Here is a 22,697-nt window from a genome sequence, read left to right on the forward strand (position 1 = left end):
ATTTACTTACGAATCTCCAACCCTTACCCCATTCCTGAGCACTACTTTCCACCGTGTGACTGTCACCTCCCTGTGACTCTTCAGGACCCACTCCTGGTCTCCTAGTCCCAGAAGCTTCAATTCTGGAGAGGAATGACAAGCATAGATCCCAGAGACCCAGCAGAAGTCACAGCTCCTACTGAATGAACACACATGCTTTGGAGTTGGGAAAATTATGTTTAAGTTTGAGTAATGGCTATGGGACTTAAGCCAAATACCCATGTCCCCTCGCTGTATGTCTTCATTACATCATAATGACCATACTCCCCTTCTCGGGCTACATGGACAACACAACCTACATGATTACACACTTACTGCTGCTTTATCATCAACACAGAAACAAAGATAAACGGAATAGCCTCAGCAGTTCAGAGCAATGGCTGCTCTTCCAGGAGCCAGGTTTGGCTCCCAGTACCCACAAGCCTACTCACGACTGTTTTTAACTCTAGTCTCGGAGAATCTAACACACTTTCTTCTGGCCTCCATGGGCCCTAAATGAACAAGATACACAGACATACATTCAGGCAAATCACCCATACACACAAAAATTAAAATGGAAAAAAAATTTTATGTGTGGTAGGGTGGGGTTATACCTCAATGGTAGAAGTTTGCCTACCATGTCCAGTCCTGGGTTCTATCCCCAGTACCACAGAAACAAAACTCTAAAACAGATTTTACATACGGACAAAAAAGAGTGAATTTAGAATTGTGTATAACAAATAACAGGATCTCAAAACATCACCATTCAACTGGGTGGTGGCAGTACATGCCTCTAATCTCAGCATTTAGGAGACACAGACAGTTGGGCCTTTGAGTTCAAGGACAGCCTGGTCTGCAAGGAGAGTTTCAGGATAGCCAGGGCTACAGAAAGAAACCCTGTCTCAAAAAAAAAAAAAAAAAAAAAACCCAAAAAACAAAAAACAAACAAACAAAAACCCACATAAAAACGTCATCATTTAATCTACCAAGGTTAGGGGAAAAAGCTAAACATGAAACTTGTTTTCTTTTGAGAAACAGTCTCCTGTAGCCCAGACTGGCTTCCAGTTCACTACATAAGCTAAGGATGTGACCTTGAACTCAGGATCTTCCTGCCTTAATCTTCCAAGTATTGGTATTATAGGGGTGAGATACCACAGAAGTATTTTCAATTGCAAAGGTATTTAAAGTGTTTGAGTACAGTTGAACCCCATTATTTTCAAGACATCATGCCATGTGAGGTAGGCGCAGGGCACTACATAAAAGCCGTGCAGCTTCTTGACTCTGTAAACTGACTTCTGAGAAAAACCTGCCCAATCCCATTTCGTGCTCACCTTGGGGAGAGGCATCAGTGAAGACCAGGTCCTCTAAACCCTGCTCAATGACTTTGATCACAAACTCAGGCCGTCCATTATTCTCACTGATGGAGCAGCGGTAGCAGCAGCGGCGATTGTTGGTACGAAGACTCCAGTAGATGCGAGTGGCCTCATAGCCCACAGGATAGAGGGCAGTGGCACTGTGGAAGTCAGCCATCTGGTGTGGGAGCAGCTGTCCAATGGCATGGAACACAAGACCTCCTACACGGAACATATGTAGTCGTTCTCCCCGCTGGATGATGCTGGCGATCTGCTTCACCTCATCTCGCTCAATGTAGACCCTCCGGAAGACAGCAAAGGAGCTCAATTCCTGCTCACAAGGCCCCTTGATCTTGTGCATTGGACACAGCATGGTCTTGTCCTTGAAGAACATGCACTTAGCACGGATGGCACAGGCAAAATGGTAGACACTGGGGCAACGCATGCGGTTGCAGCTGCTAGTGGCACCAGTTCGCTGGCACAAGGAGCACTTGGTTAGCAATCCTCGATGCAGGGCAACCTCCACATTCATCAGTGCCCCACCCTGGGTTTCATACACCTCCGTGGACCATAAGGCACAGTTGAGGTGTACCCAGAGGTCCAGGTCAAGGTTGAGCAGGCGGGCAGGCCCATCGGTGGCACCATCTCCCTCTTCATGACAGAAGCAGCATCGCCGCATGTCTCGAGGCACCTTGTTTGGTCTCAAGGCTGTACCAAGCTGTTCCATAAACTCTGCCACCTCCCGTTCGTCCTCTTGTCGCCCACTGCCCTTCTGGATGGTCAGCAGTAGTCGCAGCCGCTTCCAGCGTACCCCCTTCCACTTTTTGAGGCGAGGGGGACGGGAATCTTCACTCTCTTCAGGGGGCCGGGCTCGAGGTTTGGGCCGGGCAGATTCAGGGGATGAAGCCAGTGGTAGAGGTGAAGGGATTGGGGGCTCAACAGAGGGTTCAGCCTGAAGTTCAACCAGGGGCTCAGCGGGGGGGCTGGCAGGAGAGGGTGCCAAAGGGGACGGAGGTGGGGAAGGTTCCTCGGGAGGCGGGGCGGAGAGCTGCCTCACGTCCAGGTTGGAGACATTGTAGGTGTAGCTGTGCTGGGTGGACGGCTCTGGGGCAGGACTCTCCTACGGGAGGGCACCCTGGGTGATTAGTGCCAGTTCTTCAGCTAACTAATCACTCCCTCCTCTCAACCAGACTCCAATCCCTCAAAAGCAATTGTTTTCTTTGCCCTGGGAGCAAAGTTCTTCTTAAAACTGACCCTTCTCCCAGACCTACCTGTTTCAGGAGGCTCAAGATGTCTAACTGGCTCTTGAGGGTGTAGCCAGGCAACACTGCATCAAACTGCCTTAGCCAATCAGGTCCAGTGTCTGGGCCCTTGCCACTCAAACCTTTTTCTTTCCCACCTATAGAAAGAAAAGGGTCAGTCTTTCACCAGAACTATCTTCTGATCTGAAAGTGGTCTGTTCTACTCACCAGGACCCTCGGCTTCCACCTTCTTAGGCTCAAGGCCTGCCCGGGCAGGGCTGTCTGGGAACAGCACCTCGTAGGAGTTGGGTATCTTCATGCTTAGTAACTCTGCCACTGCTACCATCACACCATTCAGATTCTGTTGGGCAGAAGAAAGGATGGGAGAAAACAGCAGCATCTTCAGTGAGCCCTGCTAGGGAAAGGCAAGGACACAAACCAGTGTCCCCTGGTCCATGCGAGCTCTCCTCACACACCTTCTCTTAAACCATGCCAGGTGCACACAGGAGTTCCACAGAGGGCATGGACGACACTGCAGATTGTTTGCAAAGAAACCTGTACTGCTGTTTTGACTGTTTCCCAGCTTTGACCATAGAACCCTGTAGCAGGGGACTACCAAATGTGACCGGAGAGTGGTCTTGTAGCAACTGTCACTTGACGTTCTGTTGGTTATCTTTATCCTATAAGACCCTACTTCCCCTGCTCCTCCAAAGTCCCTAGGTCAGTCTTTCAAACAAAGCAGGTACTTAGGACAAATATTTGGACAGTTGAAAAAAAATTTTTTTCCAGTCCAGACAAGTTCCAAAGACTGCCTTCTGACCCAAGTTTTCCTTGGCCTCAGGGTACCCCCCCCACCCCTAGGACACACCTTGGCGGCAGCAGCAGAGACTGTCAGCATGACGGACACCTCACTTCCTTTGCCTTTTTCCCAAGCTGTAGCAGGCAGCTTTCCAGGGACCTCCAGGTCAAGGGTCCCGTAAGGTTTTGTATCTGAGAAGACTGGATGAGAGAGAAAAAAAAAAAAAAAGAGAACCCTGTGTAGATTGAGTCCCTGACTTCTGACAACCCAGCCACACTGGGCCTGCCCATGCCAGGAGTCGCACATACCAGGGATGCTGGCACGGGGAATGATGGGGATGACAGGGGAGAGAGCCCGAGTGTCCTGCTCCCACCGGCCAGAGCCCAGCTGTGGAAAACGTGGAGCTTCCTCCCCAAGAATGCTCTCAGGGGATGAAGCCGGCACGATGCTATCAGGAGAATCACTGTCCTCATCACTCTCCATCCTGAAGGCCAAATGCAAACAGGTGTTGGTTCAGGCCATGGATTCTACCTCTTAAAGGCAGCGATCAGGCATAGCCATGACTGAATCCTTAGACCCCAGCTAAGAAGATACAAGACCATCTGTCCTCCACCCCATTCCCACCTGACATCCTCAGTCTGATTGTGAGGGGGTGTAGGCAGAGCAGCCAGCAGGTCTAAACTCTTCACCTCTGCAGCATCTGAGGGGTGCGGAGGGAAGAAAAGTCAAGGTGAGTGGAGAGCTGGTGCTGCTGTCCCAGCATTCCAGGTCCACTAGTCACAGTTGTCAGCTTTCTACTCAACTAACAGCTGTGGCCAGCAGAACGATGCAGACACTGAACCTTTCTTGTGTACCACACTGATTTAAAGACAGACTCTCGTTTATGCAGTAGCACAGGCTAGTTGACTTCAAACTCTTAAGCCCTGTTGTTTTTCTTCTCAGTGTCGGCTGGGATCATCCATTACCATTAATACTATTTAAATCCTTTAACAACTGTTCGGAGAAATTTACAGTATCCAGGTTATAGGGAGGAAATCAAGGTTTGCAAAAGTCAGGTTACTTATCTAAGTAACACAGCTAAATACGCTCGTGTGCTGGAGTTCAAATGTAGGTCAGACTGTGGCTCCATATCCACGAATGCTGGACTGCTTCTTCTCAGAAAAGCTCAGATTCACTGTTCCCTACTGTTGCCTTTGCAACAGGCTCTAGAAGCCCATACTGTCCTGAACCAAACAACCATGAAAGGGCCCTTCCCACCAAATATCTGTTGCCTAAGTGCACAAAGCAGTATGCAACATACTCATTTCTGATACTGAGCAGCAGGATAACACTCATCCATCGAGTCCCACTGGCAACAGGAGACCAGCTTCTCACTTACCCCTCAATGTTCCTTCAGTATCCTGGGCAGAGGCTGCATCCTTGGGGTGCTCCCCCAGCTCGTCAGAGGGAGTAACACCATTCACCATCTTCTGCTGCACCGATGGGGGTGGGGTGGGGGGCAGCGACGAGGGTGGTGTCGGCGGGTTACTCAGGTTATTCTGGGGGGTGGGGTGGGTGTTGTGTGCAAGATGGCATAGGGAGACTGGCATAATCTCCTGGCCCCTCATTACATCAGCATTTTCCTCCAGTCTTCCATCCCTACCTCCAACCCCAGGAATTTTATTATTCCCAAAAAGTATTGCGATGTTTCTGACCTTGGTGAGCAGCTGAGAATAGTAGTCAGGGCCGGTGTGTAGAGCCCCACTTCCAAAGGCCCCCCTAAGTTGACTCTGCCCACTGATTAGGCAGCCACTGCCAAAGGGAGCAAAGAGGCTAAAATTGGCGGTGATGGTGGGCTCCGTCAGGGGCAGCTGGGACAGTTCCTAGGGGGGCAAGATGACAAAGTCGGAAAAGTACAGCATTCGCAGCTAGACCTTCAGACCTCAGGAGGCAGGCAGCCATCCCCCATCCCGAGATGGGACAAACAACGGACAGGCTCCTCGGGGATCACCTGTTTTAGCTGTTTCAGTAAGGCCTCATTGGCCCTGACCCCATCTTCTTTCCGCAGCTTCTTCCGGGAGCTCACCAACCTGTCGCTTGTCTTCTGTACCCGCTTAGGCTTCGCTGTCAAAGGCTTTCTTGTGGCTGCATCCTAAACCAGAGAAGTCTATGAAGGGTGCTGCCCTACCTTGTCTGACCTAGCCCTGCTCATCTGACCTCTGTAATTACAGGTTTCAATGTCATACCCCATTAGTCAAAGTACTCACCTCTTTGTTGCTGGCAGTACCCTGTAGCTTCTGCTCCAGCCCTGACAGTTTGCTGTCAATGTGTCCATTGATCTCAGCTCGAGGCCCCTCAGGCCCCCGCCCAGCACCAAGTTGTACATTCTTTGCTCGTAGAAGCTTCTGCAAGAGCAGATGGCCAGCCTCTGAGCGGGAGCCTGCTAGCAGAAGGTGGTTGCTGGTGCCTGGTGTCCCTACTGGCTCCCCACTGGCCTCCCTTTTCACTGCCTGTGCACCCAGGGCACATGGCTCTTCCCGAGGCTCCTGTTTGATACTGAGTTGGGGTGGCTCATGGACCACCTGTCCATTCACCTGCTCCAGATGCCCGGATACCAGGCTGCTCTGCTCTGGCTTCTGGGCTTCGGTTAGGTTGTCTGAGGGGTCCCAAGGTCCCAGCCCCTTGCCAAAGAAAGTATCTGCAAGCTGGGCAGCAGCAGGTGAGACCCTCCCAGGAGGCAGCTCCAAGGTTGGCCCCTGGGGCTTTGGAGTCCCTGGATGGGTGGGAGTTAGCTGGGCACTGGGGGAAGGTAACTGTGAAGGTCTCTTTGGCTCTTGGGGACTGGATGGTGGAGGTGGGGGATGTACAGGGCCAAGCACAGGTCCTGTAGATAAGGCTCCTTGTGGGACAGGGAGCCGGGGTGGGCCTTGAGGTCGAGGCCCTGCCCCTAGCTCCTGTAGGGGTCCAGTCTGAGATCCAGAAAAACCCCCAGATTGAGGTTGGCAGCCCAGGAGGCCCTGGAGGGGAGAGGGCTGGGTCCCAGGCTCCTGGATCGGCGGAGTCTGGCGTACTGCCTGACTCTGCTGCAGTTGCCGCTGTATGAGGAGTGCCTGCAGCTGCTGCTGCTGCTGAGGGCTCAAGTGCCGCAGCTGTGGGTTTTTGGCCAGGACTCCTTGGAGCTGCGCTCGAAGCTGACCCACTGTCGGCATGACTCCAACCCCAGGAAGACCCTGCCCAGACTGAGGGGCAGGTCCTGGCTTGGGATGCTGTGGTCCTGTGTTATTTTGAATGGGCCCAAGGGGCTGTTGGGAACCCAGAAGGTTCTGGGCCATAGGCCCAGACTGCTCCCCTAAGGAAATAGAGGGTTGGGCCAGCAGGTGGGGTATAGAGGAAGCCTCAGAAGAGGACCCACTCCCTAGCTGCTGCCCGTGGTTTCCTCCACCTGCTGGGTGGAGCAAGTTAACTTGCTGCTGGGGTTGTCCTGGGAGCCTTAGCGGTGGCTGCAGCTGCATTGAGGTGGGTTGAGACTGGCCCTGGGATTGGCCAAGTAGGAGTTGTGAGTCTCCGGAAATGGAGGGCTTTACCTCCCCTGGTTCAACAGACATTGACTCAGGTGTGGTCCCCACTGTTAGTGGCCCTCCTTGATGTGCTGTGGGTCCCTCAGTGACCTCTGAAGGAAGTGATGTCTCTGCAATGTTTTGTTCCTTGCCTGTTAGAAGGAGGGTTGGGCCTAGGGCTCCAGGGCTAGAAAAGTGTTGAAAAGGCTTGGCTGGCATGCCAGGGCCAAGTGTCACCTGCTGCTGCTGCTGCTGCTGCTGCTGCTGCTGCTGCTGCTGCTGCTGCTGCTGCTGTTGTTGAGGAGGAGACAGTAAAGTTCGATTCTGATTCAAAAGGCCCATCTGCTGCTGCTGCTGTTGCTGTTGCTGCTGCAGCTGCTGTTGCTGTAGATGTTGTTGCTGCTGAAGTTGTTGTTGCTGGTGCAGCTGCTGCTGAAGGTGCAGCTGTTGCTGTTGTTGCTGCTGCTGCTGTAAGGAGCCCAACGCCTGAGTACTCATTTTGGACTGTCCACCATGTGACATCATTCCTTGCTGAAGATGAGAGAGCCCTGTCATAGATCCCTGTTGTTGGTGCTGCTGCTGTTGCTGCTGGGCTGTGAGCAGTCGGTGTCCTATAAGACTGTGACCCTGCTGCGCCAGCTGAGGAGAACTCAGCACCCTGGACGGAGTCATAAGCACCTGTCTGTGAGGGCCCTGAGGACCCAAAGCTCCAGAGTGCTGCTGCTGCAGCACTGCAACCTGGGCAGGACCCAGCATGCCCTGGGACCCCTGTGATTGCTGGGGAGACAATTGTTGGACCAGGAGGCCCTGGTGGTTGCTGGGAGGCAGAAGGCCCTGAGGCTTGGGACCCAGAGCCTGGTTCTGTACTCCGGGACCCTGTTGCTGTTGGACTGCCACCTGCCCTAAGAGGTGTTGCTGTTGCTGTTGCTGTTGCTGTTGCTGCTGCTGCTGTTGTTGTTGTTGCTGCTGCTGCTGCTGCTGTAATTTCTGGGCCAGCTGCATTCGTTGCTGCTGTAGCTGTAGTTGCCTTTCCTGTAAAAGCCTTGAGTCAGGTCCAAGGCTTCGGAGAGCAAGATTGCCAGGGAAGAAGCTCCCTGAGGGGCCAGTCAAGGATCCAGCCACACCAGGATGCTGCTGTTGCTGCTGCTGGGCCAAGGCAGTATTGAGGAATGGACCACCAGGCTGTCCAGGTAGTACCATACCTCCTGGAGGCAGGCGAAGACCTCCAGCTTGCCCACCTGGAGGTGCCTGTGGTGGCTGTAATCCATGGCCAGGGAGCAGCTGGCCAGGGAGCTTGGTCAGTACCCGAGAACTCTGAGAAGGGCTGAGAGCCAGTACAGCTGAGTGCTGCTGCTGCTGCTGTTGCTGCTGCTGTTGCTGCTGCTGTTGCTGCTGCTGCTGCTTGTTGCGATATTCTGCCATGAGATTTGTATGCTCCTTCTGCTGTTTCCGGACCTAACATTGGAGGGTTAGAGAGGTCAGTCAGGGGCTGCCCATTCATCACCCCTTATCCCTGGTTTCTGGGTACTTGGCTAAACTTTGTTTTTCCCACCTGATCCAGCTGTTTCTGGATCTTGCTTTGCTGCTCTGTAACCAGCTTAAGCTTCTCAGCATCAGCTTCTGGAAACTCACGGCCAGCCTTTTTGGCAGTGCGCTGCTTAGCACACAGAGCCTTCCGAGACTTGCGGTGCACACCAATCTGCTCTTCTAGCACCTTCAGCTGCATCTGCAGGAGCTGCTGGGTATGGAACAGCCATTCTTCATATTGTCGCTGGTCAGCCTCATCTGGGAATAGAACTTGTATGTTAAGATCTGCAAAACAGTGACCCCTTCCAGATTCCTAACCACTTCTTTACAGCCTCCTTCTCTGCCCAAACTCACTGATCACTCCTTGGGCAAAAGTGGGTGGGTTGGGCCGTGGCTGGGAAGGGTCACTAGCACTCCGCTCCTGTGGAAAGAGAGATTTCTAGGTCATTGTTCTATGCCAGACCCTAAGAAACGTAGCCCAGTGAAATAGTACACAAGTTCCTATTTTTCCCTTACCTGGCCACTCCCAGGTGCCACATGGTTCTGCAGATCATTGCCAGGGCCCCCAGAGAGCCTCTGGGCCAGCAGTGAGACTTGCTGCCTATAGTCCATAAAACATAGGGGTCAGTGAGGGCACAGTTCAAACACAGGGCAATGGAAAAAGTTGGAACGGAACCCAAGAGAACAGTGTGACAAGAAGTCTGCGCACACCAGCCTGGAGTCTCACCTGTTCATACCAGGTGCCACCCCAATGCTGCCCTGAGCCATCACTTTCTTGATGCCTTTCAAAGCCACCATCTTGGCCTTTGCGATAGGATCAATGATATCTTCTGCAGCGAATTTGTCCAGGTCTGAAGAGGGAAGAGATAAATAAGCTGGGTTAGGAGGTCAAGGCTCCAGGGCACGATGGCTGTTCTTTCCCAACACTCTGACCTCTACATGTGGAACAATGTGGCAAGTGCACTCAGCTATGCTATGCAGGAGCCACACGACCTGGAGCTGCAGCACTAACATTAACTGAACTCACAGTCCTGTATTTGCACACTGCTTAAGGGAGTCACTCAGTCAGCGTTACTACACCTTTTTAAGCCTGAGTTTCCCTCATTTGAAGAGAGACCATGATTGCTACTCTGCCTATTTCACTGTGTTACAGAAGATCATGTGACAAGAATAAAGGCATGCTATATGCTATGTGAGCCAGACGGTCCTCTTCAAAGTAGTAGTCTACAGCCAACACAGCTCAAGAACCCAAGGTATAGGCACTGTGGCAGAACCCTAGACAACAGAGCAGTTTGTGACATAAAAACATCACCTAATAACCCACTGTCCTGCCAGTCTATGACAGTTTTGAAAAAAATTAACTAGGCACAGTGGTGTATAACTGTAATCTCAGAAGCTATAACATGAAGATTTTGAATTTAAGGCCAGTCTGTGCTATGTAGTGAGATCCTGCCTCAAAAAAACAAAACAAATCAGAATAAACCAGGTGTGATGGAGTATGCTTGTAATTCCAGCACTTGATAGATGAAAACAGGACAATCCTAAATTTAAAGTAATCTTCATCCTGAGTTACATAGCGAGGTTAGCCTGGGACACTGGAGACTATAGCTCACCTCCCACCCTACTCTCAGCCTCCCACTCAAAAATAAATAAACCATAAAGAAATAATCGCAAAAAAAAAAACCCCAAAACTCAAACTTTCCTAAAATCCTACATTTTGTTTTGGGGTTCTTTTCTTCGTTTCTTTCCATCCATCCATCCATCCATCCATCCATCCATCCATCCGTTTGTTTAAGGGAGGTTCTAAGTAGTCCTAGCCATCTGGAACTCAGTTATACGGAGTAGACTGGCCTTGAATTCTCAGAGATCCTCCTGCCTCTGCCTCTCAAGTTCTACAGAGTGCACCATCTGCTCAGAAAACTCACCTTTGTAAGGACTGATTCTAAGGCTGTAAGTTCAGACCTAGCTCTGCTAGTTGTATAATCTTAGATACATTACTTTTGCCTGTTTCCTCTTTTGTAATCAAAGCCAACTACAGTACCCATTTGATGAATCTGCTATGATGAAATCAAACAACCAATGGCAAATAGTACAGTTCAATACAGTAACTATTCAATAAATGAAATCAGTGTGGGGTGTTCCTCAATATGGTCTCACTTCATCCCTCTCCAAAATAACAGCAGTGCCCACTCCCCTCTGCCATCACTCATTGCTCTCCATAGGTTTTTCCTGCCCTGTAGCTTCATTTACTCTTCCATTTATGTGGTGTGCTTATCCTTATAGTCTTTCTCTGAGGACAAATTTAACCTTCATCACAGACACAGAGCCTTTACTCATCAGGACTCATTCAGTCAGTCAGTCATTTCATCTCTCCTCTCCAAAGGCCACTGCTTCTGCCTACAGAACATCGCAGTTTAGCTGAAGACCTGGTGGTATTCTACCTCCCTTAACTAAGACATATCTCAGGGTACTAAGTACCCACTCAGTGATAACCATGACCACACTTAACAACACCAGCATCAAGTTACCTGTATCTGGGAAAAAGCTGTTAGCCAGCTGCTGCTGCTGCAATGCCAGCTGCTGGGGCTTCATGCACATGGAAGCTGGCATGGCATTCATGGTTTTCTGTGCTAACACTGGCTGAGAGCTCTGTTGGGGCACCAAGCCTGTCTGCCCTGCTTGTTGCCCACTTAGCATATGCCCTTGGTTAGACACCATAGCCACAGATGGGGCCAGGCGCTGCTGAAGGGCATGAGCTGGTGACTGGGTGGGCATCAGTGACTGGCCCAAACCTGGCTGTCGAGTACTTCCAAGACCCAGCGCAAGCTGCTGTGGGGGCCCAGCCTCATGTGGCAAAGGCAGGGTCTGTGCAGGGCCTGGCGTGGGATGGAGGGAATGTGGTGGCGGCTGTTGCTGCTGTTGCTGCTGCTGCTGCTGCTTCTTCTGCAGTTCCTTCTTTTCATGCTCTAACAGGTCCTCGATGAGCAGAGGCAACTCGCTGGCGACCAGTGAACTATCCATTTTGTCCAGCTCATCCCCAGATGCTGCATGTCCACTGGGCAAGGTTAGAGCCCCACTCTCTAGCTCAAATTTTTCCAGAAGGGAGGATCCACCTGGGCCACTCAGAGAGTTGGGGTTCAGCACGTGAGCTGGTGTTCCTCCTGTGGTCCCAAATGGGCCCTTCTCAGCTGTGTGCCCACTGCTGGGGAATGGCACTGCACCTACTCGAGTGTCCCGGCTGCCCATCACAGTCTGACCTGGCTTCAGTCCTAGGCTGAGGGGAGTGACAGGAGCTGCTGGCTCCACCTTGGGGGTGTTAATGTTGAACTGGCAAGGAGAAGGATGGCGCCCTCCCTCCTCCACTTTGGGCTTCACCTCAGGGAGCACAGACGTTAGGCAAGGCTCAGAATTATCTGTGGCAGGCTGAGGACGTTCCTCAGGGCCCAAGGATACTGGCTCCACCCCCCGCAGCAGGGCTTCTCGCTCAGCCTTCTCATTTGCTGACTCCACCAGCCTTAGGTGCTCATTGAAGATGTCCTTCTTGTCCCCAGTATCTAGCTCAGGGTCAGTATATGCTAGCAGGTCAAATTCATCTCCATTGAGGAGGTCATCTAGGTGGGGATCATTAGTCTCCAGGTTTTCCAGGGTGCCGAGTTCATCATCACCCTTGGCCACATCTACACCCAGACCCAAGTGAGCAAGCTCTTCATCATCCTCTAGGGCTTTGTGAGCATCAAAGTCATCGTCTAGCTCAGGATCCTCACAAGGCAACTTCCCAGCTTCCAAGGCTAGAGGAGGACGAACAAGTTCAGTGCTTGATGGTGGGCGGCTGACCAGCTCCAAGCCAGTTGGTAGGGCAGGACCCTTGGCATGGGGTGTCTGATGGAGGCTGTTGTTCAGATCAGAGGCTGGTGGGGCTGAGGGTTTTTGTGGGGGAAGGCCTGAAACAGCCATGCCCCGAAGACCTTCAGGAGCCAGTCGATGAGGTTCCTCATTTACCGGGTAAAAACGGGGCCTTTGAGGGGGACCCTGACCAGGAAACGGAGGTCCTCCAGGTCCAAGTCCTTTCTGTACATTGTGTCGCAACTCAATGAACTGAGCAGGACCAGCTGGACCAGGCACTGGCTCAGCCGGGCCTGGAAGGCGGGTGGGGATTCCTGTCAAGGGAGAACCTAGTGCTTGGCGGCCAAGTTCAGGTCCAGGAGTGGATGGAAATCGGGCAGACATAGCAAGTCGCATGGAGGTCGCTGCTGTTGCCTGCTGCTGCTGCTGCTGCCACAATTGCTGCTGCTGTTGCTGCTGCTGCTGTTGCTGCTGCAAGGGCAGGGACCCAGGATAGGGTGTACGCTGATAGAAGGCCTGGGAGCCTCCAACAAGTTGCCTAGAAAAATATTCAGTAGTCAGTGAGAAGCCATCAGCATGGAGAGCCAGAACAGAGGCTTAAGATAGTGATGTAAGACAAAAGAAGAAACAGTGAGGGAAAGAATGACAAAGGAAAAGGAACAACAGAGGACTGATGACAAGGGAAGATCAGAGGGAGAGCACAGCGACGGTGAAAATCTGTCCATTCTCTCTCTCCTGAACCTCACCTGCTGTTCACATCCATAGAGGAAGGTGTGGCTGGTGGAAGTGGCCGGGAGAGTCGGTCATCACTGGAGAAGGCTCCTGGTCCCAGGATGGGACCACCTAGCTTGCTTGAAGGTAGCCCCACAATACTGTTCTTATCCTAGACGGCAAAAGCAGATGAGGGTATAGCCACCTTCGGTATGCTAGACCCACCACCCACTGTCCATCTACCTACCTGGGACCCAGTGAAAGGGGTCTGGCCTCGACTCAGCTGCTCAAAGGCAGGGCTGCTGGGTTCAGTGCCCCAATTGCCTGGAGGCCCCACTGCACCTGCAGCTGCTGCAGCTGTTTCCTTCTCCTGCCGCAGGGTGTTACGCTGGATCTGCTGCCGAATCAGCAGTTCCCGTAGTCTCTGGCGCTGTCCAGAAAACAGAAAACTAAGCCTCTTTCCATTCTCATCATAGGGCTGGTGGAAAGAATAGAAATATGGTGGGACCAGTTATAGGACATCCACTCACTCACCTGCCGTTGCTTCTCCAGTTCCGTCTGGCTGAGGCTAGACATGCCTGCATCCTGGGCACTTGAGAGTTCAGGTGTTACCAAAGAGCTACTATTCATCGTAGCTCCTGCATCTTCTCGCTTTTCCACTGGAGAAGTGATGCCTGCCCTTTGTGAGGCTCCATGGGACAAGTAGGGGAGGGATCCATCGGGTGTGGGAGGTGGCAGAACTGATGCGGGGCGTAGTGGGGACAGCCCATAGCCCTCCCCTGTGGGCCCACTGTTGGGCCCCAGGGGGCTGCCTGATGGGTGAAAGCTCCCCGTGGCTACTGCGTAGTTTGTGCTTTGAGGCTTGCCCAAGGTGGGGCCAGGCCCAAAATGGCTGTTGATCCCATGGGGTGGAGGGAGACCAGTCTGAGGGACAGGGGGCTTTAGGGAAGGCTCACCTACCCCCTGCGGGAAAGTGAACCGCATGGGAGATGGGGTGCCCACAAATGCGCCTGTCCCAGGAGAACGGGCAAAATTGGGGGGTTGCCCACTTGGGACCTTGGCATGGAGCTCACCGGCTGGACCAGACGGCAGGGCTGCTGGGAAACCCCCAGCTCCCAGCGGAGTGTGGGCTAGGGGTCCAGCCTTAAAGGCAACTTCAGGGGGCTGGGGTCGGGGTGGCTTATGCAATGGGGCAAAAGGGTCACGGGACTGAGGGCGTGAGGGTGGACGAGAATAAGGGTCAGGGGACTGGAAGCGAGGGGTAACAGGGGATGGGCAGAAAGCCTCAGCAGACAGAGGACGTGGAGTCAATGGGGACTGGGAACTGGACTGGGATTGAGGACTAGCGGGCACTCTGGAGAAAGGGTCAGAGGGCAGTGATCGAGGAGGCAGGGCACAGCAGCTCTCAGGAGGTGGGGGTTGGGGCCGAGGAGTCAATGGGGGCTGGGCATACGGGTCAGGGTAGGAAGCAGAACGAAAGACTTCTGGGTGGCTGGGAGAAGAAGGGGCCAAAGCCTGGGCAGGGGGTGGCTCCTGGGCCCTTAAGCCCAGGCCTGGGCTCTGGGGCTCTACCTGAGATGCCCGAGGGGTTAGGGGGGCTTTGAAGACATCAGGTGCCTTTAACTCCAGGCCACCCAGGTGGGCGCCTGAGGAGGGTGAGTCAACACAGCCCAGGTTTGGGGGTCCATAGCCAGGAGAGGATGCCCCAAGCTCTTCCTTCTTCACCTCTAGGGTTTTCCGGGACTCCCCAAAAGGTGGGGGTGAGAGTAGAGGCTCGGAAGCCTTGCCTCCTGCTACCCCTGGGCTCTCAGGCACAGCCAGGTTGTCCAATGACGGGCAGCGGGGTTTGAGAAAGGGATCAGGCGTGGAAGGCTGGTGTCTGGGGGTACCCGGTGGGGTAGTGTGGAATTCCCCTGGCTGGCCAGTCCCAGGTCGAGTTGTGGTGCCCAGTATTGGAGGCTGGGCAGGGGCTCCAGACGGGCTTGGGTAAGGAGGATAGGTGGGTGGTGCCGCAGAGAAGCGGGGCTCTGGGGGGTAGGCAGGGGCCAGTCCAAAGGGGTCCTGCGAAGGCACTTGGGCGGGCACCTGGGGCGGGAGCTTGAGGAAGAGCTCACCAGGTGAGTCAGGGCCGGGCACTGTGCCCGCTGGTGGCTTCAGGAACCCGTCTGCAGAGGTAGACAAGCCAGCAGGGGTGGTGGGACTGCCAATGAATATGGTGGGGGCCGCAGCAGGGGGCGGACTGCCCAGTGCCCCTGGCTGGGAGGGAATGCGGAGATGGAGGGCCGGTCGATCAGTCTTACGGGCTATGTCGCCCACCTTGGCCTGCTTGTTGATCTGGCTCTCAGCCTGCTACGGAGATTGACGAAGTAGAACAGTCAGACTGCTGTAGAAATGAACCATGGCCCCAAGTCCTAGAAAAGCCATCCACTTACCTTTTGCACCTTGTTGATGCGGTGAGCAGCCCGGTTATCTTTGGCCTTTTGCTAAGGGACAAGGATACAACACAGGGCTTCACGCTTAGCCTCAAGCTCAGCCCCCAACCTTGCCACATTGCCTCCTCCAGAAATCAGTCCTTCCTATCCCAGCTGCTTTAGGGGTGGCAGGAGACAGGGTAAGAGGGACAGAAGGAGAGGAAGGAACTGAGATGAGCCCCTAAAGATGCTCTGCTTCAGGTCTCACGCTGGCCCATACTCTGCCTTACCAGGTAGGGGGCTTTGTCAGCGGCCGGAACCTTCCTCCAGAGTTTCATGATTTGTTTACATCGGCTGGACCAATCTGGAGAGCAGAAAGATTAAGTCAAAGGAGGCTTGGCAGGTGACTCCTCCAACTGACAGGTTGTTTCCCTTGCCCTCGCCCAGGGGTACCTGGGTAATCTTGCTTGAGATTAGGGAAGTTAATGTTGGCATAGAGTACAGGTGAAATAGTGGAGAGCTGGCCCAGTTCTTCATCTTTTTCCCAGCGCTGTAGACTCCGCTGGTTATAGGACAGCCCGTCGCCCTCACCCTCTGTGGTAGGGGTAGTAGGAGTGGAGGGCGTGGTGCCCCCTGAGCCTGTCCAAGGGCTGTCTGGCTCACCGGGTTCTGGGCTAAAGAAGCCCCCGCGCTCCCTGGGGCGCAGGGGCAGAGAGTCACAGAGGGTAAGGATTTCAAGACCCACCCCAGACAAACTGCCCAGAGCCCGAAGCCACTGCTCTGACCCACTTGAGGAAGATCACTAATAAGGGTGTAGTGTACGAAGAGCAAGAGAGTAATCTCTTAGTGGCTCAGAGTCAAAAGGAGGCACAGTAGGGACTACGTAGAGGGAAAGGACAATAGGGACCACCATGACAATTAAGAATAGATACCAACCTAGAATCCAAGAAGGGAGACTGGCAGAGGCCTGGGTAGGAATCCATTGGGCTACTGGAAGAGAGGCTGCCCAAAGGGAGTCCACCTGCAAGAGCAATGGGATCAGAGAAAAAGGAGCAGTGGATCTACTCAGAGAACAAGGCTAGCTTCGGCAGACTTGGAATCAGCCCCCTGCCATAAGCACCTTGGAGAAAGGGCCTCTGCAGTGGTGTACGGCTGCCTTCTAGGCCAGGAGTTCCACAACCCAAAGGCTGTTCTCTTTCTGAACCCAAGACATCCTTAAAGAGCTGCTGCAGGTCCTTGGACTCCATCTTGGGCAGTTCTGTAGGAGAATGACAAAGCACACTGCTGAGTATGAGGTCTATACATGGTCATGGCCAACGAGATCACCAGATCAGGCCCACAGACAAGACCTTCTTTTCCCATGGAGGACCCTTCTACAGAAGACCTCATACAAGCCTCACCTTCTGTGGGAATCCTGTCTAAGTCGGAGCTAAGCATTCCTTCAGCTGGGGTCCCTGGCTTCTCAGGGTCACTGGGCACTGGTGATGCTTTGACACCCCCATCCTCAAGCCCTGTAACTTCAGAAGAAAACCACCAATTACAGAGGTATAGAGGTACTACACAGGCCAGTATGAACCCCAGGACACATGGAACAGCACTCAGGCACTAGCTCTGGCAATGTTCTGGGCAGAGACAATAAGCAAAACCAAGACAGCACCCAACCCCCCAACAGCCCTCACCTGGTATATCAGCCACACCCTCAGGCCCACGGGACTCTTCATCTGCCACATCTGGACCATCATCTCCTAGGAACAACAGTACCACTCCCATCAGACGTCAGGGACACGTGACGCCCAGAATGGGTCCCTTGGACCACCCTTAGTTGACCAGCCCTCCTCCTAGACACCTTTGCCAACTACAAAGCAGAAAGGTAAGGTGAACACACCAGAACACGTCACTTCCATCAACTGACCTTTGTGCAAGGCCGAGAGCTCCTTCTTCTCTGAACCCCCATCCCCCCGGGGCTTTTGAGTTCCTGGTCCACTTGGCCGGCCCACTCCAACTGCAAAAAGGGCCTTCCGACTCAGGTCCAGAAGTTCCTTACCAAAGAAGGCTTCCTGCAGGAGGAGTCAAGAGAAATGGTTTTTTGATGCCCTGTGGATGCAGACCCTCCCTTCACCCCAGGGAGTCTGAAACCTACCTGCAAATAAGCAGGGAACATGTCTTCCAGCTTGCTCTTTTTGCGAGCCCTTCGCTGCTGCTTCTTCTTCTCATCCCCCTCAGCAAGGCTTGGTTCCACAGAGCCCTCTGCAGGCAGATCAGCAGGAATCACTATGGACAAAGGAGAAAGGCTCAGGCTTTCTGGAGACACCAAGCATGGCAGGGTCAACTCTGTGGGGAGACTCCCCCTAACTACTCCTTTCCCACCCAATTAAACCCTCCACCCACCTTGCCCTTGAAGTGAATTCACACCCTGGTCTCATTGGCACTGCCCATGTGCCGTGATCCCCACCTTCTTCCCAGGCCCCACTGGTGCCCTCACCCGTCTCACCCTCGTCGGGCTGCCCATCCCCACTCAACACCTCCGCTTGTGCAGCAGGCCCCCTTTTCACACGTGGATGAGACTTTCGCTGTCGTACCATGAAACCACCAATGCCTGCAAGAAAGCAGAATTAGGAACGAGAAGCCACTAGAGACCTGGTGAGTGGTCTTTACTGCCCCACAACCTCACTCCAGGGCCGTACCCGGACGATAGGGTTTGCGCTTGCGTTTTTTGCTTTCCTCTGTCTCTTCTTTGCCAGGCTCTGCCTCAGGGCTGGCAGGGCCTTCTAGTTTAATTTCACACTCCATGTGCTCCACACCACCTGCACGTAACACGAGAGACAGAGGCAGGTCAGAGGGATGGGCCCTTTTATCCTTAGCATCCTGCAAGAGGGAACCCAGGAACCTGCCACGGTGCCACCTGAGCAAGACCAACAGTGCTGGAGGATGGCCAGTAGCAGCTATGTAGCCCTACCCAACATCCCAACTCCAGCAGGCTGTGCTTCTCCCACTATCTGCCTTTCTCTGAGATTCCCCAGCACAACCTTCACCCTTGAGCAGCTCGTCAGTGTCCAGGTCCCCATCCTTCTTGTCATCAGGGCCAAGGGCATCTGAGGGCTCAGAACCCTCCAGCCCTGCCTCGCCTGGGAGGCCTAGCCGTCCTCGCCGCTGGCGCCGCTTGTGCAGTGGTGACATGGTCAGGTTACGCAGCACCGCCATGCCAGTTTCTGTCAGCCACACACCCTCGAAGCGAAAGAACTGGGGTTCTGGACAACAGGGAAGAACATATGACCCCTGGACGGAAGCCCAGGGAAACCAAAACTCCAAATTTCAACCCCTGTTCCCAGCTGAGACATAAGCAGTGACAGCCAAGTCCTGTCAGACTCCAAGGGCTAGAGATAATAGCACCAGAGGCTCTACCAGTGACTGAGGGGTCCTGAGATGAGTCTGCTACTACAGAAACCTAGCTATGTCCAGAACCTATTAACCCCTTCTGTAAGAAGAAGGTGTGCTCTCTTGAATGTAATTCTCATAATAGAGAAGCTGACTTGCCTGGTAAAAGGAACACATCTGGAGATATGAAAGCTTTAGTTCTAACAATAACTTTGCCACTAACTTGGTAAGTGACCTTAGGTAGGCCATTTACCCTGAGGATGGAGTAGAGGAGATAGTCTATGGTTTTAGCTGGTTTGGGTATTCAGAATCTCTGTGACTTACCTGGCTCTTTTACCTTCACAGGTACCAATTCTGGGGGGGCAACAGGTGCTAAGGGAAGAACGACAAACCATAGGCAGCTTAGGACACTGTACCAAATTAAGACACACCTGTGTCCTCTTTGCTCTTCCAAGCTGACACTCACCCACAGGCTTCACCACATAGGGCTGACAGGAAACACAGTCAAAGCCTTCATCGGCAGCCTGTTCCACTTCATCCTCTGTGAAGAGGCTCTCACAGCCAGCATGCATCCACCTAGACATAGGGAGATGGGATGAGCACAGGCAAAGCCAGCTGACAGTAGCACATAGAACAGACATGAGGAGAAAGAAATGCTCTCACCGTTCACAGTGGCGACACTGGATTAGCAAGTCTTCCTCCACATAGGGAGCATGACAGATAGGACAGGTCACCAGGCTGGCACAGGGCCCGCAATGTGTGTAACTATTCTGCCATTCACAGTGGAAGCCAGGGGAGGCAGCCCCACACTCCATACAAGACACACACCTAGGAGACACAGAAAGACCTTCAGCGCCTAACCTAGGTTCCCGGAGGTACCTCAACTGAGAATCAAATCAGCAGGCTGGTCTCCTAAACACAGGTCATCATGCATTCAACACTGGATACTCTAACTGTATCTCAGGCCCAGTCACCATCTCCTGTCATACCCTTGAAAGACTCCCAGGCTCCTTACCATTTGCATTTCCAGCCACCCTTGGGCACAGTGAGCAGTGGAGGGTCCAGGCAGTACGTATGGTAGCTAATGTCACAATCATCACAGAGCAGCAGGCGTGAAGGGTCGGAGGCCTGGCCGCATACCTCACACACGATACACTCCACACAACGCCAACCCTTTAGCAACATCACCTTGGTGATCTGGTACAGAGAAAGAGATGCCTCAGTTGTGGGGAGGGGAGATTCACAGGGCTTATATGGCTGAAGGCCAGACCTCTGAGCAGAGAGATTTGTACAGATCACTCTTTGCTCCCCCTGCAAAGTACATCTCCAGAGGCTCCTGGGGTCTCTGCTGAACACAGAACAATCTCACTAGCCACAGCTATACTCTGAGAATGAATGACACACCCTTCACTAAGCAGCCCCCACTTTTATTCACCTTTTAGAACCTGTTACTAATATAAGTTAATATATGTAGCAGTAGATTAATTAATAAACAGTTTTGGGAAAACCCCAAAGGACTGATTATGCCTTAGGTTAAAGACATTGCTATCTATTTGTTTTGAGTTCATGATCTAATTCCAGACTATACCCTGGTTTTGTTTTGCTGAAACAGGGTCTCAACTATGTAGCTCTGGCTATCCTGGAGCTCACTATATAGACCAGGCTGACCTCAAACTCACAAAAGACCTGCCTGCCTGTGGCTGGGATTAAAGGTATGCTGCCACTCCTGGCCATATACCATGTTTTCTACTAGTAAAATTGTCGGCACTTATACAGTGGACTAAATTACACCAGCAAGTTTTGTCTATGCAAACAAACTACAAAGTCGCCAGGTGGTGGTGGCACAGCATTTAATCCCAGCACTCGGGAGGCAGAGGCAGGCGGATCTCTGTGAGTTCGAGACCAGAGATCCAGACCACTTTACAGAGCGAGTTCTAGGACAGGCTCCAAAGCTCCAGCAAAAAACAAAAAAATAAATAAAAAGAAACTACAAAGTCTGCAATGAATTCCCAAGCACTTCTCTCTGAGTTTGACAGCACTGACAACTAATCAATGACTTCTAACAGCCACAGTCACTTTAAGATTTCGTGTGTCAGGCTGATGAGAGGGCTCAGCAGATAAAGGCTCTTGTCACCAAGTCTGGTGACCTGAATTTGATCCCTGAAATCTACATGGTGGAAGGAAAGAAATGATCCCACAAGTGGTCCTCTGACCTCAACAATTACACTCTGACACATGCATGGTCCCCTTCCCCCACCATACACACCAGATAAACGTAATAAACTAATAAGCACAGTGTGGCAAGAATTGGGGACTAGGGTGACTGACTGTCTGCAGCCCACACATCTTGAGCCCTGAACTCACCTTGCTGTTGACACAGTAAGGATGATAGCACTGGGAACACTGGGAACAGGCCAAGAGGTGGCCCTCGGCCCCTCGGCCAAAGCTGCCACACACCACACACATGTCCTGTGGAAACAGAAAACCGAACATCTGAGCATGCCTCTGCCTCTGTATGTGTGTCTGGTGGGGTGGGGGGGGCAGGGGAGGCAATGTGGAAGAAGTCAAAGATTTCTTCTACTACTTTCCAGCATATTTTTTGAAATAAGGTCTCTCAGCGATCCTGAAGGTCACAGTTTCACCTAAGGTGGTTGGCCAACAAGTTCCTGGGATCTATCTGTCTCCTCCCCACAACACTTGAAGTGCAGGCATGTATGGCCATATCCAGCTTTTAAATAAGTATTGGGTATCTTAACTCAGGTCCTCTTGCTTACAGAGCAAACATTACGCCTAAGCCATCTACCTAGCCCTGCAAGTGAGTCCCAGACAAAGACTAGGAGGCAATCAGAAGCCCATGTCATAGTATTAAGACACTTACTAGGCCACCAAGGGTCCCTTGTATCCCCCACCCATCTCACAAAAGCTGCACCTCCTTAGAATGCCCTCTTGGTCTGGTCAAGTAACCAGAAATCGGCAAATGTAAGAAGCCACAGGAAGACAAGCCAGGGTGAAGACTTGTCTGGGAAGAGTCATAAGTGACAAAGAACACAGCGGCTTCAAGGTTATGTAGGTGGCAACACATACAGGCTTCAACAATTCACACTCCCAGCCACTTCCTCTTAGCTCAGTATCCCAAGAAGCAAAGTAGGTCCCTGTTTTGCCTATCCACCCTCTCAGCAAAGTAGGTTTGCACACGTGTACACACACATATACATACACAGCTCTGCGTGCCTACTCTCACCACTAAAGCTGGAGCCATCCCAGTTCACTACGGTACCTGCATTAGGACAAATTTGTCTGTGTTAGAAAAGAGAACCACGGTGTTTTGCATGGTATCATCGTCTTCCTCCTCTTCCTCCTTGCTCGGAGAACTATCAATATCAGCCACCTGAACAAGGAAAAAGTTGCAGAAAGTGAAGAAGAGAAGCCTGCCCCAGTTAAGCTGTCCTCTCTCCAACATTCAGGAAAGAGCTGTAAATTCCTGGCTAAGATGAAGGCCTAAGAGGCAGAAAACTTCCAATTCCCCAGCTGGGGGACCCAAGGGCAGAGGTTTTAAAAACCCTAATCAAGCCCTAGGCTAGCAGGCAAAGGACTGACAGGATTTTAACAGTGCTCATCTCTCCAGGAGCAGGGGAAGCATGCTTTGCAGGGTGTGGGGCAGGGTGGCAAAGCCCGTCCTTACTACCAGGGTCTCAACAGAAGATGTGGTGGACTTCAGTCGGGCCCGCCCTCTCCCCCGTCCTCCGTGCGCTCCTCCACGAGGCCGGCGTCGTCCTGGGAAACTACTGCTCCGACCCTGCGACAGAGAAGAGGACATTACAAGGCTCCATAGCAGCCCTGGAGGGAAGAAAGATGACCAAGAATGGTGAATGGGAGATAAGGAC

At 52.6% G+C, this 22,697-nt stretch overlaps 1 protein-coding gene across 12 annotated transcripts in view; it reads right to left on the bottom strand.

The window, feature by feature from the left end:
- Kmt2d (lysine methyltransferase 2D) overlaps nucleotides 1-22,697 on the bottom strand; it is a 36,607-nt gene that overhangs the window by 4,052 nt on the left and 9,858 nt on the right. For 2 of the 12 annotated variants that reach the window (XM_038344239.2, XM_038344234.2), the window contains exons 13-49: nucleotides 22,496-22,609; nucleotides 22,091-22,201; nucleotides 21,178-21,282; nucleotides 19,829-20,010; nucleotides 19,477-19,641; nucleotides 19,280-19,389; nucleotides 19,138-19,185; nucleotides 18,465-18,686; nucleotides 18,123-18,242; nucleotides 17,921-18,034; nucleotides 17,579-17,709; nucleotides 17,351-17,495; nucleotides 17,118-17,183; nucleotides 16,839-16,949; nucleotides 16,559-16,696; nucleotides 16,375-16,459; nucleotides 15,892-16,133; nucleotides 15,729-15,802; nucleotides 15,460-15,510; nucleotides 13,562-15,376; nucleotides 13,275-13,457; nucleotides 13,063-13,199; nucleotides 11,002-12,854; nucleotides 9,201-9,324; nucleotides 8,990-9,074; nucleotides 8,828-8,894; nucleotides 8,499-8,731; nucleotides 5,657-8,401; nucleotides 5,401-5,541; nucleotides 5,105-5,272; nucleotides 4,789-4,948; nucleotides 4,035-4,110; nucleotides 3,719-3,894; nucleotides 3,480-3,610; nucleotides 2,840-2,972; nucleotides 2,642-2,769; nucleotides 1,350-2,490 (exon numbers count right to left, since the gene is read on the bottom strand). In XM_038344239.2, the coding sequence (XP_038200167.1) occupies nucleotides 1,350-2,490; nucleotides 2,642-2,769; nucleotides 2,840-2,972; nucleotides 3,480-3,610; nucleotides 3,719-3,894; nucleotides 4,035-4,110; nucleotides 4,789-4,948; nucleotides 5,105-5,272; nucleotides 5,401-5,541; nucleotides 5,657-8,401; nucleotides 8,499-8,731; nucleotides 8,828-8,894; nucleotides 8,990-9,074; nucleotides 9,201-9,324; nucleotides 11,002-12,854; nucleotides 13,063-13,199; nucleotides 13,275-13,457; nucleotides 13,562-15,376; nucleotides 15,460-15,510; nucleotides 15,729-15,802; nucleotides 15,892-16,133; nucleotides 16,375-16,459; nucleotides 16,559-16,696; nucleotides 16,839-16,949; nucleotides 17,118-17,183; nucleotides 17,351-17,495; nucleotides 17,579-17,709; nucleotides 17,921-18,034; nucleotides 18,123-18,242; nucleotides 18,465-18,686; nucleotides 19,138-19,185; nucleotides 19,280-19,389; nucleotides 19,477-19,641; nucleotides 19,829-20,010; nucleotides 21,178-21,282; nucleotides 22,091-22,201; nucleotides 22,496-22,609 (11,830 nt within the window). Of the gene's footprint in view, nucleotides 1-1,349; nucleotides 2,491-2,641; nucleotides 2,770-2,839; nucleotides 2,973-3,479; nucleotides 3,611-3,718; nucleotides 3,895-4,034; nucleotides 4,111-4,788; nucleotides 4,949-5,104; nucleotides 5,273-5,400; nucleotides 5,542-5,656; nucleotides 8,402-8,498; nucleotides 8,732-8,827; nucleotides 8,895-8,989; nucleotides 9,075-9,200; nucleotides 9,325-11,001; nucleotides 12,855-13,062; nucleotides 13,200-13,274; nucleotides 13,458-13,561; nucleotides 15,377-15,459; nucleotides 15,511-15,728; nucleotides 15,803-15,891; nucleotides 16,134-16,374; nucleotides 16,460-16,558; nucleotides 16,697-16,838; nucleotides 16,956-17,117; nucleotides 17,184-17,350; nucleotides 17,496-17,578; nucleotides 17,710-17,920; nucleotides 18,035-18,122; nucleotides 18,243-18,464; nucleotides 18,687-19,137; nucleotides 19,186-19,279; nucleotides 19,390-19,476; nucleotides 19,642-19,828; nucleotides 20,011-21,177; nucleotides 21,283-22,090; nucleotides 22,202-22,495; nucleotides 22,610-22,697 lie in introns of all 12 variants that reach the window. The other 10 variants (XM_038344238.2, XM_038344232.2, XM_038344241.2 and 7 more) reach the window with 9 other exon arrangements.

Source organism: Arvicola amphibius, chromosome 9 (genome assembly GCF_903992535.2).
Source record: "Arvicola amphibius chromosome 9, mArvAmp1.2, whole genome shotgun sequence".
In the NCBI taxonomy this organism is placed as follows: Eukaryota; Metazoa; Chordata; class Mammalia; order Rodentia; family Cricetidae; genus Arvicola; species Arvicola amphibius.